Raw genomic sequence first — 26,278 nt, 5'->3', positions numbered from 1 at the left:
AACGTTCTTGTTTGTAAAGGGAAGTTGCCATCTAAATGTCCCAATAGGATAAGAGAGTTTAATGGCAATGAAATGACTCAAAATCTTAACTTTGAATATTCACTCAAATAGGATTTAGGAAACTTATAATAATGAACTAGTTAAATAAGGCTAAAAAGCAATTTATTTTTTTTGTAGTTGACCTGAAACTTTTCTTTTCTTTCACTTCAACTGCTTAGTTAAAGTAGGCAAAAATGAAACCATATATTATCAAATTTCATCTGAAGTCCCTGAAGAATTGTTTCAGCTTTATACAAGGAAGTTCTAAGCTGCTAATCGCTGACTGGGATCTCATCAGTGGGAATGCCAAATGCAGTAATAGCATCGTATGGCACCGATGTCCGTAGAGTTTCTCTATCTTGTCGCAACAAAAAACAAAGTTTTTAGGGATCACGAGAGTCAATTTTTCAAACCTTAAAATGGTGAGGTAAATGTACGTTTGATAGCTGGAAATTAATCGCATCACCCTCAAGGATGATGCCAAAATTCTCGTTTTTCAAGATAACTCTTCCAATGAATTCAAAGTCGTTAGCGGCCAACTCATTACTTAAGGTACCTATATACATTGGGTTGTTCGGGTTATTTCTATGCTCTCGTTCCCGCTGAATTTGAAGTTTTCTTGTCAACGTAAGCTTTCGGGAACGGCCTAAACCGTCATCGAGGAGCACACGTTTAGTTGGAGGTGGCGTCTGTTCAATTTTTTGGGAGTGATTTTCTTGCTCTGAAAGACCTTTCCTAACCAACGGAGCACGATTTTACTGAATTTGACTTCCGTCGACAATAATTTTGCCGAGTTCTTTATATTGCCGATGCTGGCTTTTACTGAGTGTGTAATTCTCAGCAGGAAGACATTCGTTTGAAAATCCGGCAAAATTCGTTTTTGGTTAAAACGGGTCAATAACGTTTGCCTTTTCTGTGGCAGCATCTCAAAAACTTTAAAATTCGTGAAGAACTTTTTGGAACCTTTTTGATGTTTTCAGATAATGCCTCCTTCCAGTTGAAAAGAATTTAAAAGAGAAAAAAGAGTCTTATTATTTTCTAACTATAAACTTTTCCGCTTAATCCTCTTTGGTATTTACGTAACCTTATACTTACCTGAAATACTATACCTGCGATGATGACGTCGTTCCAATGCACCTAGAGATTTATTTCAGTGAAATCAATACTGAACATTACATTTGCTCAATTTAGAATAAATTAAAAGAAATGTGCTCTTAAATTTTAAATAAAGAGAGCTAGAGTGAAGAAAATAGAAAGATTAGCATGCAGTAATAGAGTATAGAACTTCACGCATAGGGCGAAGTAAAATCTACTTCCTGTAGGCATATCACAAATTTTTTCTTCAGTGGGGAATAGTCCCAGCAGAAGTTAAATTTTGGGTGCAGTGACATACGTCTTCCATTATGGAAATGCCGCTTCTCTTGAAAACACTGTTTACATCTTCTGACAAAGTGAAATTTTGACAGGGGCAGCCTGCATTCCGGGCATTTAAATTCAGCACAAAACTTTTGTACAGCTAGTGCACTCCCGGCACGCCACATGCAATTTTTTTGTGCTGAATTTAAAAGCCCGGAATGCAGGCTGCCCCTGTCAAAATTTCTCTTTGTCAGAAGATGTAAACAGTGTTTTCAAGCACAACCATATTTTGAGGAAACTACTCGCAACAATAGCAGCAGGTGTAACGTTCTTGTTTGTAAAGGAGAGTTGCCATCTAAATGTCGCAACAGGATAGGAGAGTTTAATGGCAATGAAATGTCTCAAAATCATAACGTTGCATATTCACTCAAATAAGAGTTAGGAAACTTATAATAATGAACTAGTTAAATAAGACAAAAAAGCAATTTAATTTTTTGTAGTTGAACTGGAACTATTTTTTTTTCTTTCACATCAACTGCTTAGTTAAATTAGGCCAAAAATGAAACCATATATAATCAGATTTCAACTGAAGTCCCTGAAGATATGTTTCAACTTCATACAAGGAAGTTCTAAGCTGCTAATCGCTGACTGGGATCTCATCAGTGGGAATGTCAAATGCAGTAATAGCATCGTATGGCACCGATGTCCGTAGAGTTTCTCTATTTCTCGCAACAAAAACAATGCTTTTAGGGATCACCAGAGTCATCTTTTCAAACCTTAAAACGGTGAGGTAAATGTACGTTTGATAGCTGGAAATTAATCGCATCACCCTCAAGGATGATGCCAAAATTCTCGTTTTTCAAGATAACTCTTCCAATGAATTTAAAGTCGTTAGCGGCCAACTTATTACTTAAGGTACCTATATACATTGGGTTGTTCGGGTTATTTCTATGCTCTCGTTCCCGCTGAATTTGAAGTTTTCTTGTCAACGTAAGCTTTCGGGAACGGCCTAAACCGTCATCGAGGAGCACACGTTTAGTTGGAGGTGGCGTCTGTTCAATTTTTTGGGAGTAATTTTCTTGCTCTGAAAGACCTTTCCTAACCAACGGAGCACGATTTTACTGAATTTGACTTCCGTCGACAATAATTTTGCCGAGTTCTTTATATTGCCGATGCTGGCTTTTACTGAGTGTGTAATTCTCAGCAGGAAGACATTCGTTTGAAAATCCGGCAAAATTCGTTTTTGGTTAAAACGGGTCAATAACGTTTGCCTTTTCTGTGGCAGCATCTCAAAAACTTTAAAATTCGTGAAGAACTTTTTGGAACCTTTTTGATGTTTTCAGATAATGCCTCCTTCCAGTTGAAAAGAATTTAAAAGAGAAAAAAGAGTCTTATTATTTTCTAACTATAAACTTTTCCGCTTAATCCTCTTTGGTATTTACGTAACCTTATACTTACCTGAAATACTATACCTGCGATGATGACGTCGTTCCAATGCACCTAGAGATTTATTTCAGTGAAATCAATACTGAACATTACATTTGCTCAATTTAGAATAAATTAAAAGAAATGTGCTCTTAAATTTTAAATAAAGAGAGCTAGAGTGAAGAAAATAGAAAGATTAGCATGCAGTAATAGAGTATAGAACTTCACGCATAGGGCGAAGTAAAATCTACTTCCTGTAGGCATATCACAAATTTTTTCTTCAGTGGGGAATAGTCCCAGCAGAAGTTAAATTTTGGGTGAAGTGACATACGTCTTCCATTATGGAAATGCCGCTTCTCTTGAAAACACTGTTTACATCTTCTGACAAAGTGAAATTTTGACAGGGGCAGCCTGCATTCCGGGCATATAAATTCAGCACAAAACTTTTGTACAGCTAGTGCACTCCCGGCACGCCACATGCAATTTTTTTGTGCTGAATTTAAAAGCCCGGAATGCAGGCTGCCCCTGTCAAAATTTCTCTTTGTCAGAAGATGTAAACAGTGTTTTCAAGCACAACCATATTTTGAGGAAACTACTCGCAACAATAGCAGCAGGTGTAACGTTCTTGTTTGTAAAGGAGAGTTGCCATCTAAATGTCGCAACAGGATAGGAGAGTTTAATGGCAATGAAATGTCTCAAAATCATAACGTTGCATATTCACTCAAATAAGAGTTAGGAAACTTATAATAATGAACTAGTTAAATAAGACAAAAAAGCAATTTAATTTTTTGTAGTTGAACTGGAACTAATTTTTTTTCTTTCACATCAACTGCTTAGTTAAATTAGGCCAAAAATGAAACCATATATAATCAGATTTCAACTGAAGTCCCTGAAGATATGTTTCAACTTCATACAAGGAAGTTCTAAGCTGCTAATCGCTGACTGGGATCTCATCAGTGGGAATGTCAAATGCAGTAATAGCATCGTATGGCACCGATGTCCGTAGAGTTTCTCTATTTCTCGCAACAAAGCAATGCTTTTAGGGATCACCAGAGTCATCTTTTCAAACCTTAAAACGGTGAGGTAATTGTACGTTTCATAGCTGGAAATCATTCGCATCACCCTCAAGGATGATGCCAAAACTCTCGTTTTTCAAGATAATTCTTCCAACAAATGTAAAGTCGTTAGCGGCCAACTTATAACTTAAGGTACGTATATACAGTGGGTTGTGGGGGTTAATTCTATGCTCTCGATCCCGCTGAGTTTGAAGTTTTGTTGTCAACGTAAGCATTCGGGAACAGCTTAAACTGTCTTCGAGGAGGACACGTTTAGTTGGAGGTGGCGTCTGTTCAATTTTTTGGGAATAGTTTTTTTGCTCTGAAAGACCTTTCCGTTTAACCAACAGCGCACGATTTTACTGAATTTGACTTCCGTCGACCATAATTTTGCCGAGCTCTTTAGATTGCCGATGCTGGCTTTTACTGAGTGTGTAATTCTCAGCAGGGAGACATTCGTTTAAAAATCCGGCAAAATCGTTTTCGGGTTCAAGCAGGTCAATAACGTTTGCCTTTTCTGTGGCAGCATCTCGAAAACTCTAAAATTTGTGAAGAACTTTTTAAAACCTTTTTGGTGTTTTCAGATAATGCCTCCTTCCAGTTGAAAAGAATTTAAAAGAGAAAAAAGAGTCTTAGCATTTTCTAACTATAAACCTTTCCGCCTAATCCTCTTTGGTATTAACGTAACCTTATACTTACCTGTAATAGTTTACCTGCGATGATGACGTCGTTCCAATGCACCTATAGAGACATTTCAGTGAGATCAATACTGAACATTACATTTTCTCAATTTAGAATAAATTAAAAGAAATGTGCTCTAAAATTTTAAATAAAGAGAGCTAGAGAGAAGAAAATAGAAAGATTATCATGCAGTAATAGAGTATACAATTTCACGCAAAGGGCGAAGTAAAGTCTACTTCCTGTAGGCAGATCACAAATTATTTCTTCAGCTGGGAATAGTCCCAGCAGAAGTTAAATTTTGGGTGAAGTGACAAATGCCTTCCATTATGGAAATGCCGCTTCTCTTGAAAACACTCTTTACATGTTCTGACAAAGAGAAATTCCGACAAGGGCAGCCTGCATTCCGGGCATTTAAATTCAGCACAAAACTTTTTTCAGCTAGTGCACTCCCGGCACGCCACATGCAATCTTTTTGTGCCTTCACGGAGCACAACCATATATTGAGGAAACTACTCGCAACAATAGCAGCAGGTGTAACGTTCTTGTTTGTAAAGGGAAGTTGCCATCTAAATGTCCCAACAGGATAAGAGAGTTTAATTTCTAAGAAATGTCTCAATATCTTAACTTTGAATTTTCACTCAAATAAGAGTTAGGAAACTTATGATAATGAACTAGTTAAATAAGGCAAAAAAGCAATTTAATTTTTTGTAGTTGAACTAAAACTAATTGTTTTTCTTTCACTTCAACTGCTTAGTTAAAATAGGCTAAAATGAAACCATATACAGTCAAATTTCAACTGAATTCCCTGAAGATTTGTTTCAGCGTCATACAAGTAAGTTCTAAGCTGCTAATCGCTGACTGGGATCTCATCAGTGGAAATGCCAAATGCAGTAATAGCATCGTATGGCACCGATGTCCGTAGAGTTTCTCTACTTGTCGCAACAAAAAACAATGCTTTTAGGGATCACGAGAGTCAACTTTTCAAACCTTAAAACGGTGAGGTAAATGTACGTTTCATAGCTGGAAATCATTCGCATCATCCTCAAGGATGATGCCAAAACTCTCGTTTTTCAAGATATCTCTTCCAACAAATGTAAAGTCGTTAGCGGCCAACTTATAACTCAAGGTACGTATATACATTGGTTTGGGGGGTTAATTCTATGCTCTCTTTCCCGCTGAATTTGAAGTTTTGTTGTCAACGTAGGCATTTGGGAACGGCTTAAACCGTCATCGAGGAGGACACGTTTAGTTGGAGGTGGCGTCTGTTCAATTTTTTTGGAGTAATGGTCTCGCTCTGAAAGACCTTTACGTTTAACCACCGGAGCACGATTTTACTGAATTTGACTTCCGTCGACCATAATTGTGCCGAGCTCTTTATATTGCCGATGCTGGCTTTTACTGAGTGTGTAATTCTCAGCAGGAAGACATTCGTTTGAAAATCCCGCAAAATCGCTTTCGGGTTCAAACAGGTCAATAACGTTTGCCTTTTCTGTGGCAGTATCTCAAAAACTCTAAAATTTGTGAAGAACTTTTTAGAACCTTTTTGGTGTTTTCAGATAATGCCTCCTTCCAGTTGAAAACAATTTAAAAGAGAAAAAAGAGTATGAACATTTTCTAACTATAAACCTTTCCGCTTAATCCTCTTTCGTTTTAACGCAACCTTATACTTACCTGTAATAATTTAACTGCGATGATGACGTCGTTCCAATGCACCTAGAGAGACATTTCAGTGAGATCAATACTGAACATTACCTTTGCTCAATTTAGAATAAATTAAAAGAAGTGTGCTCTTAAATTTTAAATAAAGAGAGCTAGAGCGAAGAAAATAGAAAGATTATCATCCAGTAATAGAGTATACAACTTCACGCAAAGGGCGAAGTAAAGTCCACTTCCTATAGGCAGATCACAAATTATTTCTTCAGCTGGGAATAGTCCCAGCAGAAGTTAAATTTTGGGTGAAGTGACAAATGCCTTCCATTATGGAAATGCCGCTTCTCTTGAAAACACTGTTTACTTGTTCTGAAAAAGAGAAATTCTGACAAGGGCAGCCTACTTTCCGGGCGTTTGAATTCAGCACAAAAATTTTGTGCAGCTAGTGCACTCCCGGCACACCGCATGCAATCTTTTTGTGCCTCAACGGAGCACAACCATATATTGAGGAGACTACTCGCAACAATAGCAGCAGGTGTAATGTTCTTGTTTGTAAAGTGAAGTTGCCATCTAAATGTCCCAACAGGATAAGAGAGTTTAATGGCAATGAAATGTCTCAAAATCTTAATTTTGAGTATTCACTCAAATAAGAGTTAGGAAACTTATAATAAAGAACTAGTTAAATAAGGCAAAAAAGCAATTTAATTTTTGTAGTTGAACTGAAACTATTTTTTTTCTTTCACTTCAACTGCTTAGTTAAAGTAGGCCAAAATGGAATCATACAAAATCAAATTTCAAATAAATACCTTAAGATTTGTTTCTGCTTCATACAAGGAGGTTCTAAGCTGCTAATCGCTGACTGGGATCTCATCAGTGGGAATGCCAAATGCAGTAATAGCATCGTATGACACCGATGTCCGTAGAGTTTCTCTATTTGTCGCAAAAGAAAACAATGCTTTTAGGGATCACGAGAGTCATCTTTTCAAACCTTAAAACGGTGAGGTAAATGTACATTTCTTAGCTGGAAATCATTCGAATCACCCTCAAGGATGATGCCAAAACTCTCGTTTTTCAAGATAACTCTTCCAACAAATGTTAAGTCGTTAGCGGCCAACTTATAACTTAAGGTACGTATATACAGTGGGTTGTGGGGGTTAATTCAATGCTCTCTTTCCCGCTGAATTTGAAGTTTTGTTGTCAACGTAAGCATTCGGGAACGGCTTCAACCGTCATCGAGGAGGACACGTTTAGTTGGAGGTGGCGTCTGTTCAATTTTTTGGGAATAATCTCCCGATCTGAAAGACCTTTCCGTTTAAACAACGGAGCACGAGTTTACTGAATTTGACTTCCGTCGACCATGATTTTGCCGAGCTCTTTAGATTGCCGATGCTGGCTTTTACTGAGTGTGACATTCATTTAAAAATCCCGCAAAGTCGTTTTCGGGTTCAAACAGGTGAATAACGTTTGCCTTTTCTGTGGCAGCATCTCAAAACCTCTAAAAATTGTTCACAACTTTTTATAAACCTTTTGGTATTTTCAAATAATGCCTCCTTCCAGCTGAAAAGAATTTAAAAGAGAAAAAAGAGTCTTAACATTTTCTAACTATAAACATTTCCGCCTAATCCTCTTTGGTATTAACGTAACCTTATACTTACCTGTAATACATTACCTGCGATGATGACGTCGTTCCAATGCACATAGAGAGACATTTCAGTGAGATCAATACTGAACATTACATTTGCTCAATTTAGAATAAATTAAAAGAAATGTCCTCTAAAAATTTAAATAAAGAGAGCTAGAGTGAAGAAAATAGAAAGATTAGCTTGCAGTACACAACTTCACGCAAAGGGCGCAGTAAAGTCTACTTCCTGTGGGCAAATCACAAATTATTTCTTCAGCTGGGAATAGTCCCAGCAGAAGTTAAATTTGGGGTGAAGTGACATATGTGTTTAATCATGGAAATGCCGCTTCTCTTGAAAACACTGTTTACATGTTCTGACAAAGAGAAGTTCCGACAGGGGAAGCCTGCATTCCGGGCATTTAAATTGAGCACAAAATTTTTGTGCAGCTAGTGCACTCCCGGCACGCCACATGCAATCTTTTTGTGCCTCAACGGAGCACAACCATATTTTGAGGAGACTACTCGCAACAATAGCAGCAGGTGTAACGTTCTTGTTTGTAAAGGGAAGTTGATATCTAAATGTCGCAACAGGATAAAAAGAGTTTAATGGCAATGAAATGTCTCAAAATCTTAACTTTGAACATTCACTGTTTGAACACAAATAAGAGTTAGGAAACTTATAATAAAGAATTAATTAAATAAGGCAAAAATGCAATTTAATTTTTCGTAGTAGAACTGAAACTAATTTTTTTTTTCACTTCAACTGCTTAGTTAAACTAGGCCAAAATGAAACCATATATAATCAAATTTCAAATAAATACCTTAAGATTTGTTTCAGCTTCATACAAGGAAGTTCTAAGCTGCTAATCGCTGACTGGGATCTCATCAGTGGGAATGCCAAATGCAGTAATAGCATCGTATGACACCGATATCCGTAGAGTTTCTCTATTTGTCGCACCAAAAAACAATGCTTTTAGGGATCACGAGAGTCATCTTTTCAAACCTTAAAACAGTGAGGTAAATGTACGTTTCTTAGCTGGAAATCATTCGCAACACCCTCAAGGATGATGCCAAAACTCTCGTTTTTCAAGATAACTCTTCCAACAAATGGTAAGTCGTTAGCGGCCAACTTATAACTTAAGGTACGTATATACAGTGGGTTGTGGGGGTTAATTCTATGCTCTCGTTCCCGCTGAATTTGAAGTTTTGTTGTCAACGTAAGCATTCGGGAACGGCTTCAACCGTCATCGAGGAGGACACGTTTAATTGGAGGTGGCGTCTGTTCAATTTTTTGGGAATAATCTCCCGATCTGAAAGACCTTTCCGTTTAAACAACGGAGCACGAGTTTACTGAATTTGACTTCCGTCGACCATAATTTTGCCGAGCTCTTTAGATTGCCGATGCTGGCTTTTACTGAGTGTGACATTCGTTTAAAAATCCGGCAAAATCGTTTTCGGGTTCAAACAGGTCAATAACGTTTGCTTTTTCTGTGGCAGCATCTCAAAAACTCTAAAATTTGTGAAGAACTTTTTAAAACCCTTTTGGTATTTTCAGATAATGCCTCCTTCCAGCTGAAAAGAATTTAAAAGAGAAAAAAGAGTCTTAACATTTTCTAACTAAAAACATTTCCGCCTAATCCTCTTTGGTATTAACGTAACCTTATACATACCTGTAATATTTTACCTGCGATGATGACGTCGTTCCAATGCATCTAGAGAGACATTTCAGAGAGATCAATACTGAACATTACATTTGCTCAATTTAGATTAAATTAAAAGAAATGTGCTCTAAAAATTTAAATAAAGAGAGCTAGAGTGAAGAAAATAGAAAGTTTAGCTTGCAGTAATAGAGAACACAACTTCACGCAAAGGGCGCAGTAAAGTTTACTTCCTGTAGGCAAATCACAAATTATTTCCTGAGATGGGAATAGTCCCAGCAGAAGTTAAATTTTGTGTGAAGTGACATATGTCTTCCATTATGGAAATGCCGCTGCTCTTGAAAACACTGTTTACATGTTCTGACAAAAAGAAATTGCGACAGGGGCAGCCTGCATTCCGGGCATTTAAATTGAGCACAAAATTTTTGTGCAGTTAGTGCACTCCAGGCACGCCAGATGCAATCTTTTTGTGCCTTAACGGAGCACAACCATATATTGAGGAGACTACTCGCAATAATAGCAGCAGGTGTAACGTTCTTGTTTGTAAAGGGAAGTTGATATCTAAATTCGCAACAGGATAAAAGAGTTTAATGGCAATGTATTGTCTCAAAATCATAACTTTGAACATTCACTGTTTGAACAAAAATAAGAGTTAGGAAACTTATAATAAAGAACTAATTAAATAAGGCAAAAATGCAATTTAATTTTTCGTAGTAGAACTGAAACTAATTTTTTTTCTTTCACTTCAACTGTTTAGTTAAAGTAGGCCAAAATGAAACCATATAAACAAAAAAATTATCGAAAGAAGTCATTTCCAGCAACCATAGGTAACTCTGTCACGGTAATGCTTGTGCCGATAGGCAGAAAAACCTGAGCGCTATTAACGAGAAGGGAACAGCTGTTCTCAGGGTGATGATAACGGGCAGGAGAAGGATTGGTGCCTGAACATCAACAACCACAAAAATATTTTTTCCATTTTTCGAGCTACCATTACTTGCAAATAAGCAACTATCGGTACTCTTTCTTCTACATAGGCTGAATTAAGGCCAGTTTTTGTGTTGATTTCTAAGATGTTTGCATAGTAAAGCAGAGTAAGCGTATCAAAACGTAAGCTAATTGACGATCAAGTGAAATTACGAGAAGGGGATCCTTTTTCATCTGGAAACCAAGACTTTCATAGCGGCCCATAGTGCACAATTCGCACGGATGCAGGTCGATTCGCGTCTTTGTGGATTCACAAAATGGGCAAGGAGGAAGTGTGTAAAAGCTTTTTTCGTCAGGGTCATTTTGAGTTCTTATATGATTGAAAGACAACAAAACACACTTTTTGAAAGCATTATGCTTTATTTGTTTTTTCGATCCAGGTGATCATAATTGGGTTCTTTATTGGGCTTGAAAGACAGTAGGGGCAAGTATCAGTAATTTTGTTGATCTCCATTTTATGTGGTCAAAAATCTTCTGGAGGATTTTTTTTGATGAGTGGTAAAAGATATAATGAAATATTGGGGTATATCAAAATATTTAACTATAGCAAGGTAAAATAATAAGAAATAAAGAATAAAAAAATAAAGAAAAAAATATTAAATAAAAAGAAATATATATAGTAAAAGAATCATTGAGGGTATATCATAAATGTCAACTATAGCAAGGAAAAAATCCCAAATTAGATTATCAGGGAAGACAACCGCTGTGTTAGCAACGAAAGGAGGTTCCCCGAACCTGTAATCAATTAAAATCATCGGGAGGAATTTTTACAGTGTGCGTGAAGGACTTTTCGATTCGTGTTATTTTTTAAAATTTTCCGTGAAGACAAAAATACATGATTCTGAAGTCAAATAGGTTTTAAACGTAATCTAAAGAAAGGGGGAACAAGTCGGGCGTGGTAACCGAAAGAGAGCCCAAATTGAAAAGGTGAATCAGGGAAAACATAAATGAAATATTCTTTCATTGAATTCAAGTAGTCTAAGTAAACTATAATGAATGGGCAAAAATGATTTTCTTCTGGTGCAAAAACAAACGATGTTTCGAAGTGGGTTAAGGCATTCTGAAATATGAAAATCATTGGGAGGAAGATTTATTGGATATATGAGCATTTGACTGCATATGATGGGGCAGACAATTCAATTGGGGTTGTTCAAACACAACACAAAATATTTCAAGTAAATTGAACTGGGATTAAGGGATGTTTACTGGGAACAAACTTTAACAAGGAGAAAAGCTTGTGGTTCCGGTTTTTCTTTGAATGTTCTTTCAAAACTTAGAATTTCAAAAAATGGGTTATTGATAAATAGGTACGTTGAGCTTGTTCTGAGTAAAGCAGCAGGTTAGCAAATTTCTCGTTCGTTATAGATGTAAAAGTTCAAGATATTTTTGGAGTAAAGAAATTCTCCAAGTTGATAAAAGATTGAGTTTGCAAATGCAAAATAACTCAAAATAACATTAAAGGAAGTAAAGATATAGAATGGAAGTAGCAAACAGATATATTGTTCGGTAGCTGAATTTTGATAGGAATTGTAGAGTTATTAGCAAACGAACAAGTATTAACTTTAAAGCATGTATGGATAATCCTGATACAAGAAAAAATAAAGGAAACCAGCATAGGTGTAACAGATTGTTTTGAGATGTCAGAATCGAGACTCAGGGAAAGTTATTGTTCTGTTTATGATTGTAACAACGCAAAAATGAATGTACAATCTAATTGCTATTATTGAAACGAAGAAAGCAAACACACACCTTTGGTAAAATTTAATGAAGATAAAAGGGAAGTTTGGACGTTTTACGAACAAAGGGGGGAGGAGTTTATTCAACAATGGCGGGATGTTTATAAAAAAGGAAGACAGAAAAAATAAGATGATAATAAAAAATCGATTCGTGATCTGTTTTATCTCTGAAAGTATCTCACTCATAAAGTTGATGAATCCTAATATTGTGCACAATGGTTTTAAGTTAGGCGATTAATTTTACGTCAAATCCCAGTAAAATTGTTTCAGTCGAGGTGCTTTCGGATGTTCTATTAACACATCAAATGTAATCTTTTCTGGACAAACAAGGACATCGTAATGTAATGCAGTTGGCAGGCTTTTTATAATGTGAGGTGAACGAGGTTTTCTGAGTTTGTGATAAAATAGGACGAGACTTCCCCAAAGATATTTAAGAACTGCAGAAATAACTTGGATGAAGGGAGGGAAGTAGAGGTAGCAGATGGGTAAAAATCCATTGAAAGAGAACTTCGAGGAAGTATGGAGCCAAGTCGACTTTTTCCTCAGCAGAAGTTCTTGATTCAAGATGATATACGAATGTATCAAATGTATCATGTTCTTTATCCAAAAATATTTCGCAATAAACTCGTACAGTCTCATTTTTTTTCAAAACGAAGGGAGAAATCAAGTTTTACTTCATTTTTTAAGTGAATTATGTTTCTGGATGAGGGAATATGAAATGAGATGACTCCCGCTTGACAATTCACAAACTCAATTTTCATCTTCAAAGAATAAACAGGAGTAAAAATTGCCAATGGGTCAAAGTCGATGTGCTGGTTTTTTGTGTTTTTTAGACTCGTTAATGAAAAAGTCAAGAACTTCTGGGCAGTTATCGGCGTTTTCGTAAAGAATTACGTCATACCGCTCCCAAACAACACTAATATAGAGGTAAATAAAGTTTTGTGAACGGGGTATGAAAAAAGATCTAACTTGGGCTATAATGTATTGATGGATTAAGATTGTAATTTCATTAATAGTTTCAAAAAAATCGGATGGATAACCGTCATTTGAAGAACTCGAAAAAACAAAGATCAATCAGAGGAGGAATCATTAGAGGAGCAATTTGACATTCCAATTTGACCCATTTTGACATTCCCAAAATAAAGGTCTTAGGTATATTTTCCTCGTGCTGCAAGTAATTTAATAAATTATAAAAGTTGTCATTACTTCTCGGTTAATTTATTTGAGTGATAAGAAAGTTACCGTCCATTTTCGGTCTTTTATTGGTAGAACTGTTGCTTTTCATGTACCTTCATCGAAAAACTGCATCCAAATTAAAGTTTGTATTAACTAAGACTTTGCCAATCCCGTATTTTCTAAAATCAAACTGATTGGTGAAGACATTAATGTATTTGAAGCATTGTCCCAAATAATCTCCATTTATCAAATAAGTCGCAAAATATAGGAAGTGGCGACACCATGGGCACTAAAAAAATTGTTTTTTGTTTTGTTTGTTGTTTTTTTAACATAAACAAAGGAATAATACAGTAGCAATTTTTAAAACTAAAAAGTAAAAAAGTACACTTTTTTTATATGGGGCTAAAACTAAATCGGGGTAATGTTTACTTCTGGGAGGTTCTGCGGGCAATGGTTGAGTGTTTTCTGCTTGTGTACAATAATTGTTTTTAGGTGACTCTACGCCTTTCAGCTCAATTCTGTGTTCAGCTGATCTCTCTTTCTTCTCATAGTTTTCATTAAGTGAAAAAACAGAAGTAAAAATAGAAAGAACAAAAAGATTAAATGTTGCTCCTAGGAGAATTTTCCAAAAATCTGCAGTTTGCTTTGACAAACGATGGATTTCGAGAGCCCAAAGAATTGTGACTAAGATATCAATAAATATTTTACGAGGAGGAAACAAGCAAAATAGGCACCACAGCGTTCAAACCAATAGGCTATTTTTCCAAAGGTGCCAATAAACTGAATCACAAAAATGGTAGGAGATGGAAGTGAATCGAGATACACCTCGCGATAAAAGTTCACTGAGCTAGCAAAATCATATCGCTTTTGATCATCAAAGTTTTTATATTTTTTAGTCATTACAGTTTGGGTGATTTTTTAAGAATATTTTTTGAAACGGTATCTTGAATAATGTTTGATCAAAATTGTTTAATTTGCATAGATGTGTACATCCGTCTTGTGGGAAAATGTGTTATATGACCAGTGTCATAACCGCAGGAGAGGAGAAAGGCATCGGAGCAGGCCTTAACTGGTACCAAGATTTTTCATCAGCAACATCAAGCTGTAAGGCATTTTGATAACCTTCAGAACACCTTATTTCATTAGCAATAGGAAAATTTTGACGGGTAATAGTATCAACAAATATAGTACGATCTTCATAAAAAACTAGAATTCTATCAAAACAACGATCAAGAACTTTAACTGGGGACAATTTCTTTCGACAGTTATATAGCCATCCTATGCTTCCATCGGTTTCTAAGAATATTGAACGGTTCCCGGTAAACATATAACCTGCTAGTCTTTTGTTTTGCACAGCGAGCATAATAATTGGTATCTCTCTAACTCTCATTGGTTTTGTAAAGGAGTCATTACAGAATGTCTCAACTGTTTTGCATTGAATTACATAAGATAGGAGAATTTGACGCCTAAATGTAACTCATTGTTTATCTTATCTGTTCTTACAGAAATCCAGTGGAGATTATGGTTTTTCAAATTTAACGAGATAAGAAGAAACTTTAGACATCCCGTAATTGAAACCACGTTAATTGGATCAAGAGTCATCTTATAGTTTTACTTGACGAATAACATTTGGTTTGCCCGTACTTATATCAAAACATAAAAAAAACAAAGAATCAAATTTTTTTGCGGTACAGTTCTCTTTTTTTGGCACACAACTCCCGTTTATTGTCATATATACAAAAATTCATGTCAACCTTGTCACTGTTTTCGTCACGACCATACAATTTTTCGCTTTCAGCTTTTTTCGGAATTTCCGTCGCTCACAATGTAGTATTAAGTGGGCGTGGAATCAAGAAGATATTTTACTATTTTTGCTTTGTTTTGGAAAAGTACAAAGAAGGCAATTGCTGGGTTGGTTCATGGGTAGGCAAAGGGATCTAAGGATGTGGATTCACATCAACCGTCAATTAGGCTGCACGGGTGGACAAAACCATTGGGGTTTTGTACCTTTTTGTTGTCAGTATTTACTTTTGATTCAACTTGTTGCATATAAGTTGCGAATGTGTAGTGTTTAATATGGCCTCTTCCATCGTAATCAGTAACACTATCTTTTTCTCTAGTTTGATCGTGATTATAATTTGACTGAATTTTTTCATTAAACTTAATTGGAATCGTTAATGTGTGGCCAAATTCCTTAAGAACAATTTCATTTTTTTTTGGAAGCGAGTGCATATTGTTCCGGAGATATGATCAGATCGTAAATACTACTGTATTGGTTATAGAGGAGTGTGAATTCATTCCGCAATCAAACCTTAGAGGACAACTTTCACGCGACACTACGTCCCGTTGAGTGAAACTCGATGAGATCTTCGATACAGTGTAAAAGAAACCTCAGCTACATAAAGGTTATCAGAGAGCTACTTTATTTACAGCATACATCCAATTTTCATATGGGTGTGAACATTCACAATGTTAAATTTTAAGGGGATCAGATTCAGAGTATATATAGTTGAACAAAACAAAAGAAATGAAAGAGAGAAAAAAATAGAAAATAACATACATAATAAAGATTTAATTGATCTGATGAAGCAAATATATGAAGTCGCCAGAATTTGTGAAAATAAAAGAACTCAGGCAGATTTAATCCACAATTATTGTTAAACCGTTTTTATCAATTTGTGCAGAAGGATCTATCACGTAGAATTATCTTTCAATCTTAAATTGTGTTCCTGGTAGGAGCTAAAAAGATATATCGAGGTTAAATTTCCGTAAGCATTTTTTAAAAGCATTTGAAGCATGTGGATTATATAAGTCCGACTGTCACGGGAATGCTTATTGACAACACATTAGTGCGGTTAACATCTGGGTATGGTGTCGAGGTCCTACCCCTTGGTCTATGCAGTGGAGTTGGTGAAGGTGTTAGTATTCTAGGGGGAAAAGTGACAACAGGAAAACCGCAATCTATGTATTGGGTTATTTTTGGAAAAGTTATGGTTCATTTTCTAGGGAATCAGTAGTTGACGGAAAATTTAATAATTCTACAGGCACAGATTCCACCTATCCCAATCGATTTTGAACAGTGATTTATTTCAGGGTGCATTTAGTTTGTCAACCTGAGACATATGCAAACAATAAAATTATCTCCTAGCATCATTTATTAATCCGTATTTAGTAGTCAGGTCTACTATTTTGTACTGAATTGGAACTTTATTGGTGAGATGGTTCCAACGGGACCCCTCTCTGTGATTTTCGTCAGCATCTAAACAGGTAGTTCAATCTTCATAGTTTGAATTTGTTATTTTTTTGTGATAGCATATGGTCGACTACGTAGCTCGTGCAGTATTTCTTATTTTCTTTCTTAGAGAGAATGATTTTCGAGGAGAGTTTTTCTGCCAACCGCTTTTCCAAGTTTATGTTTGTTCCTAAATGTACGTGTTTTGTTGGTTTCAGAAAAGTTTCTCAGATAAGCTGTTCTCTGAATTTGTTTAAAAGTATTTTCCTGTAACGAAAATTTTTGTTGTTAGTTTGTTCTTTAGCAGCCTGCCATTATTTTTGTACTCTGATTGTTGTTGAGTGTGTCTAAGTAAAGAAAGGTCTTGACAAAAAAGCTGAGGAGGAACTTAGCTCGGAATTTCTCAGCAAACGCATTTTTAGAGAAAGTGGAATTTGTTGTTTTTCGTAGGGTGTTAGACCAGTTTACATTGGTGTTATGTGAAAAAGCTAATTTTTTTTACCCAAGTCAGCCTATTGATTCTTTGAATTGTCTAAAAAATTAGAAAATGTGCTGCGAGATGTTTGTTGTGAATTTCAACTTTTCTGTTCGCCAAGGTGAATGAGAGGTGCGGGGGTAAGTGTTAATCATAATTCATGAGTTCAACTAGCAAGTTCTTCGCTCATAAAACCCAAATCGCTGTCGCAGACAAAATTTTGATGGATACCAAAGTTAGAACGATGGCGGATTTAGGGACCCTCGTGGTCAGTGGTAACCATGTGGAAAAGAAAGGGGATCGATTTATACCGCAATTCCAATGGTGCTTGGTTTACTTTTTTTAGTTTTTGATGGTTCTTTTGGCAATCTATACAATCCTGACTTAGAGCATGCACCCATTTGTAGAGTCCGGGCCAAAAAAAACGTTGGATGTTTGTAACATTTTTCGTTACCATAATTTCCAATGTGACAATTGCTGTGACTTAACTCAAGAACTTTCAAATTAGTGAAAGTGACACACAAGTTTTTACACTAAAATCCGGCAAATCTGGGAAATATTTTTTAAAACAAATTAATTTTCCTACTAGACAAAGATACTCGAAATGATTCAGGTAAGCCCTTATACATTTGGATTGCCGATTTTGTGCTGTTTTGAGCTTGTTTTTGTCCTTGTTGTGGAAGACCTTCCAAACAATACTCAAGACTGCTCTTGCATGATAACCTTTTTTTAGATCTGTTTTTTTGCAAACCCAGAAGTGTCGTTCTTAATTCTGCGCTGTCAGTTTTATGCAAAAAGTCAGAGTCTGCAGATTGTTCGGGTAACGAAATTCTCTGAACTTTTTTTCGAATTGATGCTTACAGAAAGTTTTCTCTTCATGAAGAGTTTGATCTGGGAGTTCGACGGTTTGGTTAAACAAATCTTGGTCAGAGCACTCAATGCTTTCTGCCAATGAGTCAAGCTCAGAGGAGTCACTATAGTGTGATGTTGAATTGTAATTGTCATCCGAGTCATCGTTTTCTGAAATACGAGAGCAATGATGTTCTTCCTCAGATTCAGCACCATATTTTTTATTACACACGGAAATTTGATTTTTCGATAGTGGTTTATTGATTTTTCTAAGCTGGAGGATTCTTTTGGGTTAGAAAGGGAGCACACAGTTTCATGATTATCAGTATGTGATTGCGATAAAATTCCCATTTTTCTCCATTAACACTTTTTTTTAATTATTAGGAAAAAGTGGTTTGTTTTTCCTCGCTCAGTGTTATGAACAATCAAGCATTTTTCCTCAAATCCAGTTTTGTCACAAAATTTGGTATCCTTTGGAATTTTTTATGTTGAATTTGATATCTGTATAGTTCAAGGAGTTTAACATTTCTACTCAAAATGTCGGTAAAAGCTAATTTTTTTTTGTCTAAACTCTTTTAGATTCTGAAATTGCGTGGTAACAATTTGATGTCTAAAAAACTTTTAGACAATTTTCCGCGTCTCCTCCACTATTAATTTTTTTGTTTGTGATCACAATATACATAAATGAGGTGCCGCAAACCTAGAAGATAGTGTTCATATGTTTGTGGAGCGGACACATTACCATGTACCTCCCTGTTTGTTGTTGACAATTTTGTTCAGACTGATCAGATGCTCTGGAGGTATGTAATGCTTTTTCCATTGTGAAGTTTGTTGACAAGAATAGAATCTGTTCCTATTGAGGGTGAATCAACATGAACATGGAAAGGATTATTAGGGTTAGGAATAGCTAGTTCATTGTCCGAACTCAAATTTTTTCTGGTTTCACAGAATAATTTTTTATGTTTTGGTTTCAATTCAAAGACAATACATCACGTAAAAGGTCGTAAAAAGGTTTACTATCGACGTGAAGGTTTTTCATTCATTGCAAGAAAAAATTATTTTTCTGTGGCCGGACTTTCAATTCAGATTTCTGTAACAGTTCATGGTAATGAATAGTAACATAAAACATCCCACTTTGTATTTGAGCTAGCATGATAGTAGCAGCAATTTATGTAATTGCTTGGTTGTTTCTAATCAAGGGCCCAAGAAGAATAGTTATTATTCCGTTAAAAAAATGGCGAACCACAAAGTCCATAAAAATGGCGTTAGAAGTGTTTTGTTTTGAGCCAATTACAAAACTCTTTATTCTTTGTGTTTCCTCAGTCAAATTGAACTGGTTATATGCGGACCAAAGATCTTTCGTTGTGAAATAATTACCATTGAGTCTATTTTACAAAGCGACCACTGGTTCGAGTGTCCAGGAGTACGACGTAAAGTCGACAAATGAAATTATCAGGTTTCTGATACTTTGATAATAATTTTTTTCCATTTTTTCATCCCTTATTGTAATGAAGGCGTTTGGCTTCGGGCTGTTTTCAACTTTTGGCTTCAGATTTTTTAGTTTGTCACTTAAATCTGTTCGGCGCTCATAGTTTTCGGATAACTGTTGTTGTTTTGTTTTTTTATCGCTGCCTGGACTAGTTTTTATCCAGCTTGCTTTTTTATTATTGTGTTCAAAAATTGTTGATGGGATTACGAAATTCGTGACCTGGAACAAGTGATTACTATCTGATTTTTTTTTAAAAATGGTCTATAAAAGTAGTATTGTCAAAACTGAGTGCTGAACGATTTGTCGTGATCAAGATTACGGATTGTATGTCCCGTTTAGCTTTTGGTTAAAACCACTTTCGGGTGTTCAGCGTTACGGGAATCTCTTTTTAGTCTTGCGAACAGAAAAGTTTATATAAGAGTGTATACCCTGAGCCGTAATTTTATCACTTAGAACCAAACTAAATTCCTTTTGGATTTTATGACGAGGCGAATGTACAGTTCATATGCGTGTTCTTAACGGTGCAATCTCAAAAAGATTATCAAGAAAAACTTGATTGAACATCCCAGTATAGGGAATATTTTTGGACTGAAATGTGAAGGATTTTGGCGGAAACTCCTGGATAAATTTTTAAATCTATTTTTGCTATTGTTAGATCAAGGTTATTCGAGCATGGTTGAAGGAAATCCATTTCTAATATCTTATGCTTCGCGTCATTTTGTTCAGAAATTAGAATTCTATGTTCCACTTCGTACTGTCTTTCGATGACCAAAAGATGATTTTAGAATAATGCACCCCAGTATTATGAGATGTTCACCACCGACTGCGATAGTGGTTGAATGTGTTGGGGTGGTTTTTACTTTTTGTTCTTTACAAAAGTTTTCGTATGAATAGTAATTTAGAAGGCAACAAGTTGCGTCACTGTCTGCAAGAAACTGAGCTTCATAACCGTTATATATTTTTTATTGTCTCCGGCGGGTCCCTTATACAAGTTAATGCAAATGTGAGATTTATCAATTTTTGGAGGGTTGTAAAAAGGCCTAGCACTGTTTTAATTATTATTTTTATTATTATTTGTGTGAAGGTCTCTGTCTTTGAGTTTTGTTGAGGAATATTTTGTCTATTTTATTCATTTGATGGAGACCGTTGGTAGGTATCAGTAATTTTGTCCCGGCAGCAGGGAGGTTGTCTTTTCTGTTCGTCATGTTTTTCTCTCTCAAAAAAAGCAATCGGGTGCCCTGATCTTTTACAATAGGCACAAAAACGTGTATTATTTTGTCTATTGCGAGGCTTGTTGGGGTCATAATTTGCATTCACAGTGTTTTCTTTCATTAATTTTGTGATCTCTGTTGGTTGATTTTTTAGTGCCTGATTTTTGAATTGATTATTGATTATCTAAACTAATTAGCTAACAAAAAATTTAAATTTCTGCTGTTCATTTGTTCGATTTTCTACTGCTCTATTAACCCTATGAATATAGCTTTTAATCTTTTGTTCTTCTGTCGCTTAATATATTCAATTTCGATGCGCTTGTGGTACAGATCTTTGTTATCCGCGAATCTGTTGAAAAACGCGACATTTTTTTTGCCCAAATCTGACGAGCTCGAACTGTTTCAAACCGGGCCTTGTAAGATAGAGCCTAATGTGCTCGTTTCCTTGCGTTGTACGCCGTTTGGTCGAGCAACCCCCAATGGGTCTAGACCGGTAAATTTTTCCAATGCTAAGTTGGGGAGGAAACAATGTTGGTCATGATGAAATGTTTTTAGCGAAACAAAGAAAATGAAAAAGAACTGCCTGTTTTACCTGATGCGAGAAATTCAGTAGGAAATTTTTAACTGAGAAAAAAAAATAAGCTATGAAATATATAGAGAATTTGAGCGTTTGGAATATACCAGAAAGTATAACAAGGGCTCTGATAAAGTTGGCAAGGGTGGAAAGTATGTTCCAATTTAAGAAATTGAATTTAAGTGGAATTGAAGAGAGTGGAAGTCTATTTAAAAGCAACAGTTTGTGTTTATGGTAACTTAAATTTAACTAACTTAAGTTGAAATTTAATTTGCCCAGTGAATACAATTATTTAAGTAAAGGAAAGAAAGAAATTAGCAAAACAAGATTAGTCGATAAACACTGTGAGAATTACCAGTTAAATGCGAGCGCAACTTGGTTAGACTGCGACCAGTTAAAATATTTTAATCAGATATCTTTAGATGGATCTAAGATAGAACATTCAGTTTTCGATTACAACAGAATTCACAGAGGAGAATTCGTGTTTTGCCATAAGCGAACTTGAATCGTGGGTCGAAACAGAGGTTCTCGTTAGTCACTAGTTTCCTCATTTTGACAAAATTCTAGTCCGGTCTGCTTGTTCTTAGTTTCCTAGTTTAGCGCACGCTTGAGGGGTTCGTTTTACCCGTGTACAGAAATCATAATATTAGAAATAAACCAGAAACTGTTGAATGCATGATAGGTGAGATAATTGCAAAAGCAAAACGGCTGAACACTGACCCAATCAGTGTAAATTTAGTATAAACTAAGCACCCCAAAAACTGCGCTAGAAAAGGGAAGCGCAATTAACTCTACCATATTAATTAATTCTATCGAGCAATTAGTTCTTGAAAGCATTGTTTGACTAGAAAAGACAAACAAAAGAAGAGTTCGATTGGTGCCGGGCGATTTTTGCTTTTAAAATGCTGAAAAATATTTATGGACGCCAACTTATATTAAATCTTTTTTATTTGATTTCTACTGCAGGTAATCTGTGGGTTGATCAATAATAATAATAATTGCAACATCACCTCTGAATTTTCTTTGATCTATATATGATCATCACTAAAATGCTGAAAACTTTTACCGCGTTAATGGCCTTTCTTACATCGGCTGAACACTTTCATGGCCTTTCCTACCATTTTTTTTGGTACAATGTCAAGCACAACCGTTGCTGACTATATTTTGGTCATTGCACCTCAGCCTTGATGTTTAAAACTGCTGCAAATTTGTGTGCTATAGTTAAAAGTGCTAGAATTTAATGTTTAACTTTTGCATCTCTTTTCTTTTCAGATGCTACCATCGAGTAGCCAGTGCACTACAAGTGTCTGCATCATAACTGCATAATGGTAAATATGTGAGCTCGTTGGTTGAGATGATTAATCACGTCTTGTTCTTCTTTTGACCTCTACTGTCCCCATAATGCCTAACATGTAATTGTTTCCCCTTTTAACTGTAGTTATTTCAACTCTATACTGTCATGTCTCTTACTGTTCATCATCGGTCAAGTGTTAATCTGTATCGAAACTGCATCCTTAACTAGTCCCTAAATTAGATATATATCAATATAGCTGTAGTAGATGCTGCGATACCTTCTCAATGGCAGTTGAAAGCTTTAAACTGACTTATGTTTTTTTTTTAACAAACTAGCTTGCTCGTAGAAATAAACAAAATCAACAGCGATAACTGCTTGTATTAAAAACATAGCCTGCCCTAAACCGCAATATTGTTAATAATAATCCCTAGTCGAGACCCTAGTGGTTAAGAACCGAAAAAATCTGCGAAATCTGTTGTTGATCTTGCAAGATGTTGCAAGAGGATGTTAATCTTGCTAGAAAATGTTGCAAAGTTTTGTTAATCTTGCAAGATCTTGCATGAAAATTAGGCAAGATAATGCATAAACTTGCAAAATCTTCCAAGAATAATAAATTGTTCTCAAGTATCTACATAAAACATTTAGTTGATAGAACTAATTAACATACACACTTAAAAGGACGTAAAAAAGACTTTGACGCCAAGTCAGGTGATGTCTTTTGGAAGCAGTGTATTTTCGCTCAAGAAAATATCAACAAAAAGTAGATTTATAGAGTTTTTTTACTCTACAATACTCTAGTTAAGAACTGTTATGTAGGGAACTGTTAACGGTTCTCGCTGGAGTTCCTCTGTAAGACTTTTGAATGTCCTAATTACTCTCAAACAAAGGTTGTGTCATTTGTTTTCAGTCATGTCCTTTCATGCGTTCTATTTTTAGACATTTTTTTCTGAAACTTCCTTGTCTGACCGTTTTTTGTCTCACCAATTTGACTTTTCTTCTTGAGAAATGGACTTAACTGATAGTTTTTGTTTATATATATTTTCCAAGGTTTCGAAAATCACAATGAATTGCAATTTGTATTGTTTTTCTCTGTTAATCAAATTTTCTATATACTGTAGAGTTTTGACCAATCTAAACTAGTTGCTCACATTCTAAATAGCAGAGTAAATAAGCTTCCTTTGTCCATCAACTGCTATTTCAAAGTAATTGATTGTTTGAGCGTGTCAAGTTTTTTATTGATTTCTTTTAAAAGTATATTTTAAAAAAGTATTTTTATACCTGATTTCACGTTTTGCAAAAATTCGAATGTTGTTTGGAATTCAGCTTATTTATTATTTGCACCCTGTTCGCTAAATTCGCTAAAAGTTTTAAGTTGCAGGAAAAGCAAGTATATGGTTTCCATGGCTCAAAATAAGCTTTTTGTTATTCTACCAACAGAATACCTGTAGCTTTCAAAAAGTGTCCTTTATTTTTTACTATTAAGAATCCGATTTATTAAAAATCAGACTTTCAAAATTGTTATGAAGCTTATTACCAGTTTTTCTCCTGCGTTGCAATTTCTGAATCCAAAAATAATTCTTTTGTTTAAAAAAAACATTTCATCATTCTCATCCAAATTTTAAAGTTCTCTGAAAGTAATCCAACACCTGAGTTAATCCATAAATGTAATTCAAAAAAAAACTCTGTCACAGTCATGTCTCCACAATATTTTTTCCTATAGCTTTGAAAAATTTTAGATAATTTAACTGATTTAGATGACTTTTCGATCTTTTGATCAGTCGTTCCACTGAGAAAAAATATATATCTGATTTTTTCCCACTTCTTCTTTTATCTTGTTTTATTCAACACCGTGTTAGTAATCTCACTTCCTCTTCTTTAGAAAAAAAGTATATTTATCTTGACCTTAGATGCGTCTCAAAAAGTCATGTAGGGTAAGGCACGATGACAATGATTTGTATTATAATATCAAATAGTGACTTTCTGTTATGAAAACGTCAGCATACCAGTGTACGAAAATGATCACTCTGAAGTTTATAAGCGTAAGTTTTTCTAGTTGTTGAGATGGTGTTTCAACACAGATTCTCAAAGCTGGTCCCAAAATCTTCAAAAATTAAAATTGTTATCATATCTATCATGTTTTCACTTTGTTCATGGATTTCTGTGAATCTGTTTCAATGCTTGTTTTCTCATCGTTCCAACCTTACATTTGAAATTGGGGAAATATATTAGAAGCTGCCTTTTTCTCTAGCCAAAAATCAAAATCTTTAGGCATTCTAGAGCAATAAGAGTAGTACCATTAGAAAAGTCATTAATTGTAGAACATTATGAAAACAAAGGATCATGAGGGAATATTTTGGAACACAGAAATTTTTGTTCTCCCGGAAAAAAGGAAAATTTGCTGACATCTTGAACTCGTGTTTGTCCTGTTTGAACTTTTAATACTATCTTGTTACAGCTATGAACACTATTGAAGGACGACAACCAAAATGGTCCAATCCGTATTTGATTGTTTTCATTGATTATCAAAGTGATAATCCTCAGAAGTCAACGATACTAAGAGAACGGAAGAAGATTGAAAAATGAAATGATTTCTAATTGCTGTCATCCGCCCAACTATTTTTGAAAATGGAACTATGATTTTATTTTAACAACCCTTGATTTAAAAAAACAGTGTTATTTAAGCAATTGTCATTTTTCTTCATAAAACATCTGTTTTGTGATGTGACTTATACAGATGTGCACAGAATATGGATCCTACTGAGAGTTCTCGATGACCAACTGAGATTGTCAACTATAGCTGCAAATCTCCAAACAAAGCTGCGCATCTCAGTAAATCAAACTTCATCATATGGAACATTCAATATGAACTTGTACTTTGGCATTGAATATTGTTCTTCAAAAACTCACTCCCTTTTAATGAAGATTGTAAATCTGCCTTTAAACTGTCGTATAAACTTCTTTGATTTTGTATTGTAACTTTTACGTTTTACAAATTGCTTTAGTTTTGTTGCAGCTGCAGTAAACGGACTAGAATAAAGAAATACATTGAACATTTTTTTTTAAAATTTCGTTCTTGTGATAGCACAAAATAAACAAGAAAGCTCGGGAATGTGCGTTTGCACATAATGTCACGATCCCCTGTTCCACAATTTCGGCTTAATTGTATACCAAATTAGGCAGATATACAGAAATTTCAAAAAATCTCACACATTGCTCAAAAATGTTTAGCGTTTGAATAAAAAAAGTTGCTTCAAACTGAAGTTTCTTAGAAAGGCAAATAACGCCGAGGAGAACTGCCATTATTAAGACTACGAGACAAGGCAAACCAAACACTAATAGCAACAACAAGCATTACATCCAAAACTCAATATCTTCTTTTGGAAAAAAAATTACATGATAACAAAATCAAAATAGCGTCAAATAAATTTCAAACTTAACAAAATACCTTGCACTTCATTAAAAAATCATGAGATCAGTCTGTGATAAGACTCAGTAACAAGTAGACTTAAATCAACAAAAACACAAAAACGGCAAGATTAAATAATACGTACATGTTTTTTTGAAAACATATAATTTCAAAAAATGAAAACCATTAGCTATCAATTGAAATCTTAAAAATTGTTTATGCTCATTCATGCCTCAATATAAAGACATTGAGTATGTCATTTTCCAGAATTTGTTGTAATTCTACAAAAAAACAAACGACAAATTCAGACGAGAAACACAAACATTCCATAAACATTACAAGAAAACGGCGTCGAAGCTGTTAAAAT

The 26,278-nt window shown here is 35.2% G+C and overlaps 1 protein-coding gene across 2 annotated transcripts in view; it reads left to right on the top strand.

Annotated features, from left to right (window-relative positions):
- Positions 1-25,555, top strand: part of LOC142339501 (proton channel OtopLc-like) — a 117,891-nt gene extending 92,336 nt beyond the window's left edge. The window contains exons 12-13 of one of the 2 annotated variants that reach the window (XM_075389577.1): positions 22,484-22,539; positions 25,240-25,555. In XM_075389577.1, coding sequence (XP_075245692.1) covers positions 22,484-22,500 — 17 coding nt within the window. In that variant the 3' untranslated portion in view covers positions 22,501-22,539; positions 25,240-25,555. Of the gene's footprint in view, positions 1-22,483; positions 22,540-24,960; positions 25,220-25,239 lie in introns of those variants that run through there. The other variant, XM_075389578.1, reaches the window with a different exon arrangement.
- The last annotated feature ends 723 nt before the right edge of the window (positions 25,556-26,278 follow it).

Source organism: Convolutriloba macropyga, chromosome 5 (assembly GCF_964194025.1).
Source record: "Convolutriloba macropyga chromosome 5, txConMacr16.3, whole genome shotgun sequence".
Taxonomy (NCBI): domain Eukaryota; kingdom Metazoa; phylum Xenacoelomorpha; order Acoela; family Convolutidae; genus Convolutriloba; species Convolutriloba macropyga.
Note: the sequence above shows the minus strand (reverse complement) of the source record. Positions and strands in the feature narration are given on the sequence as shown.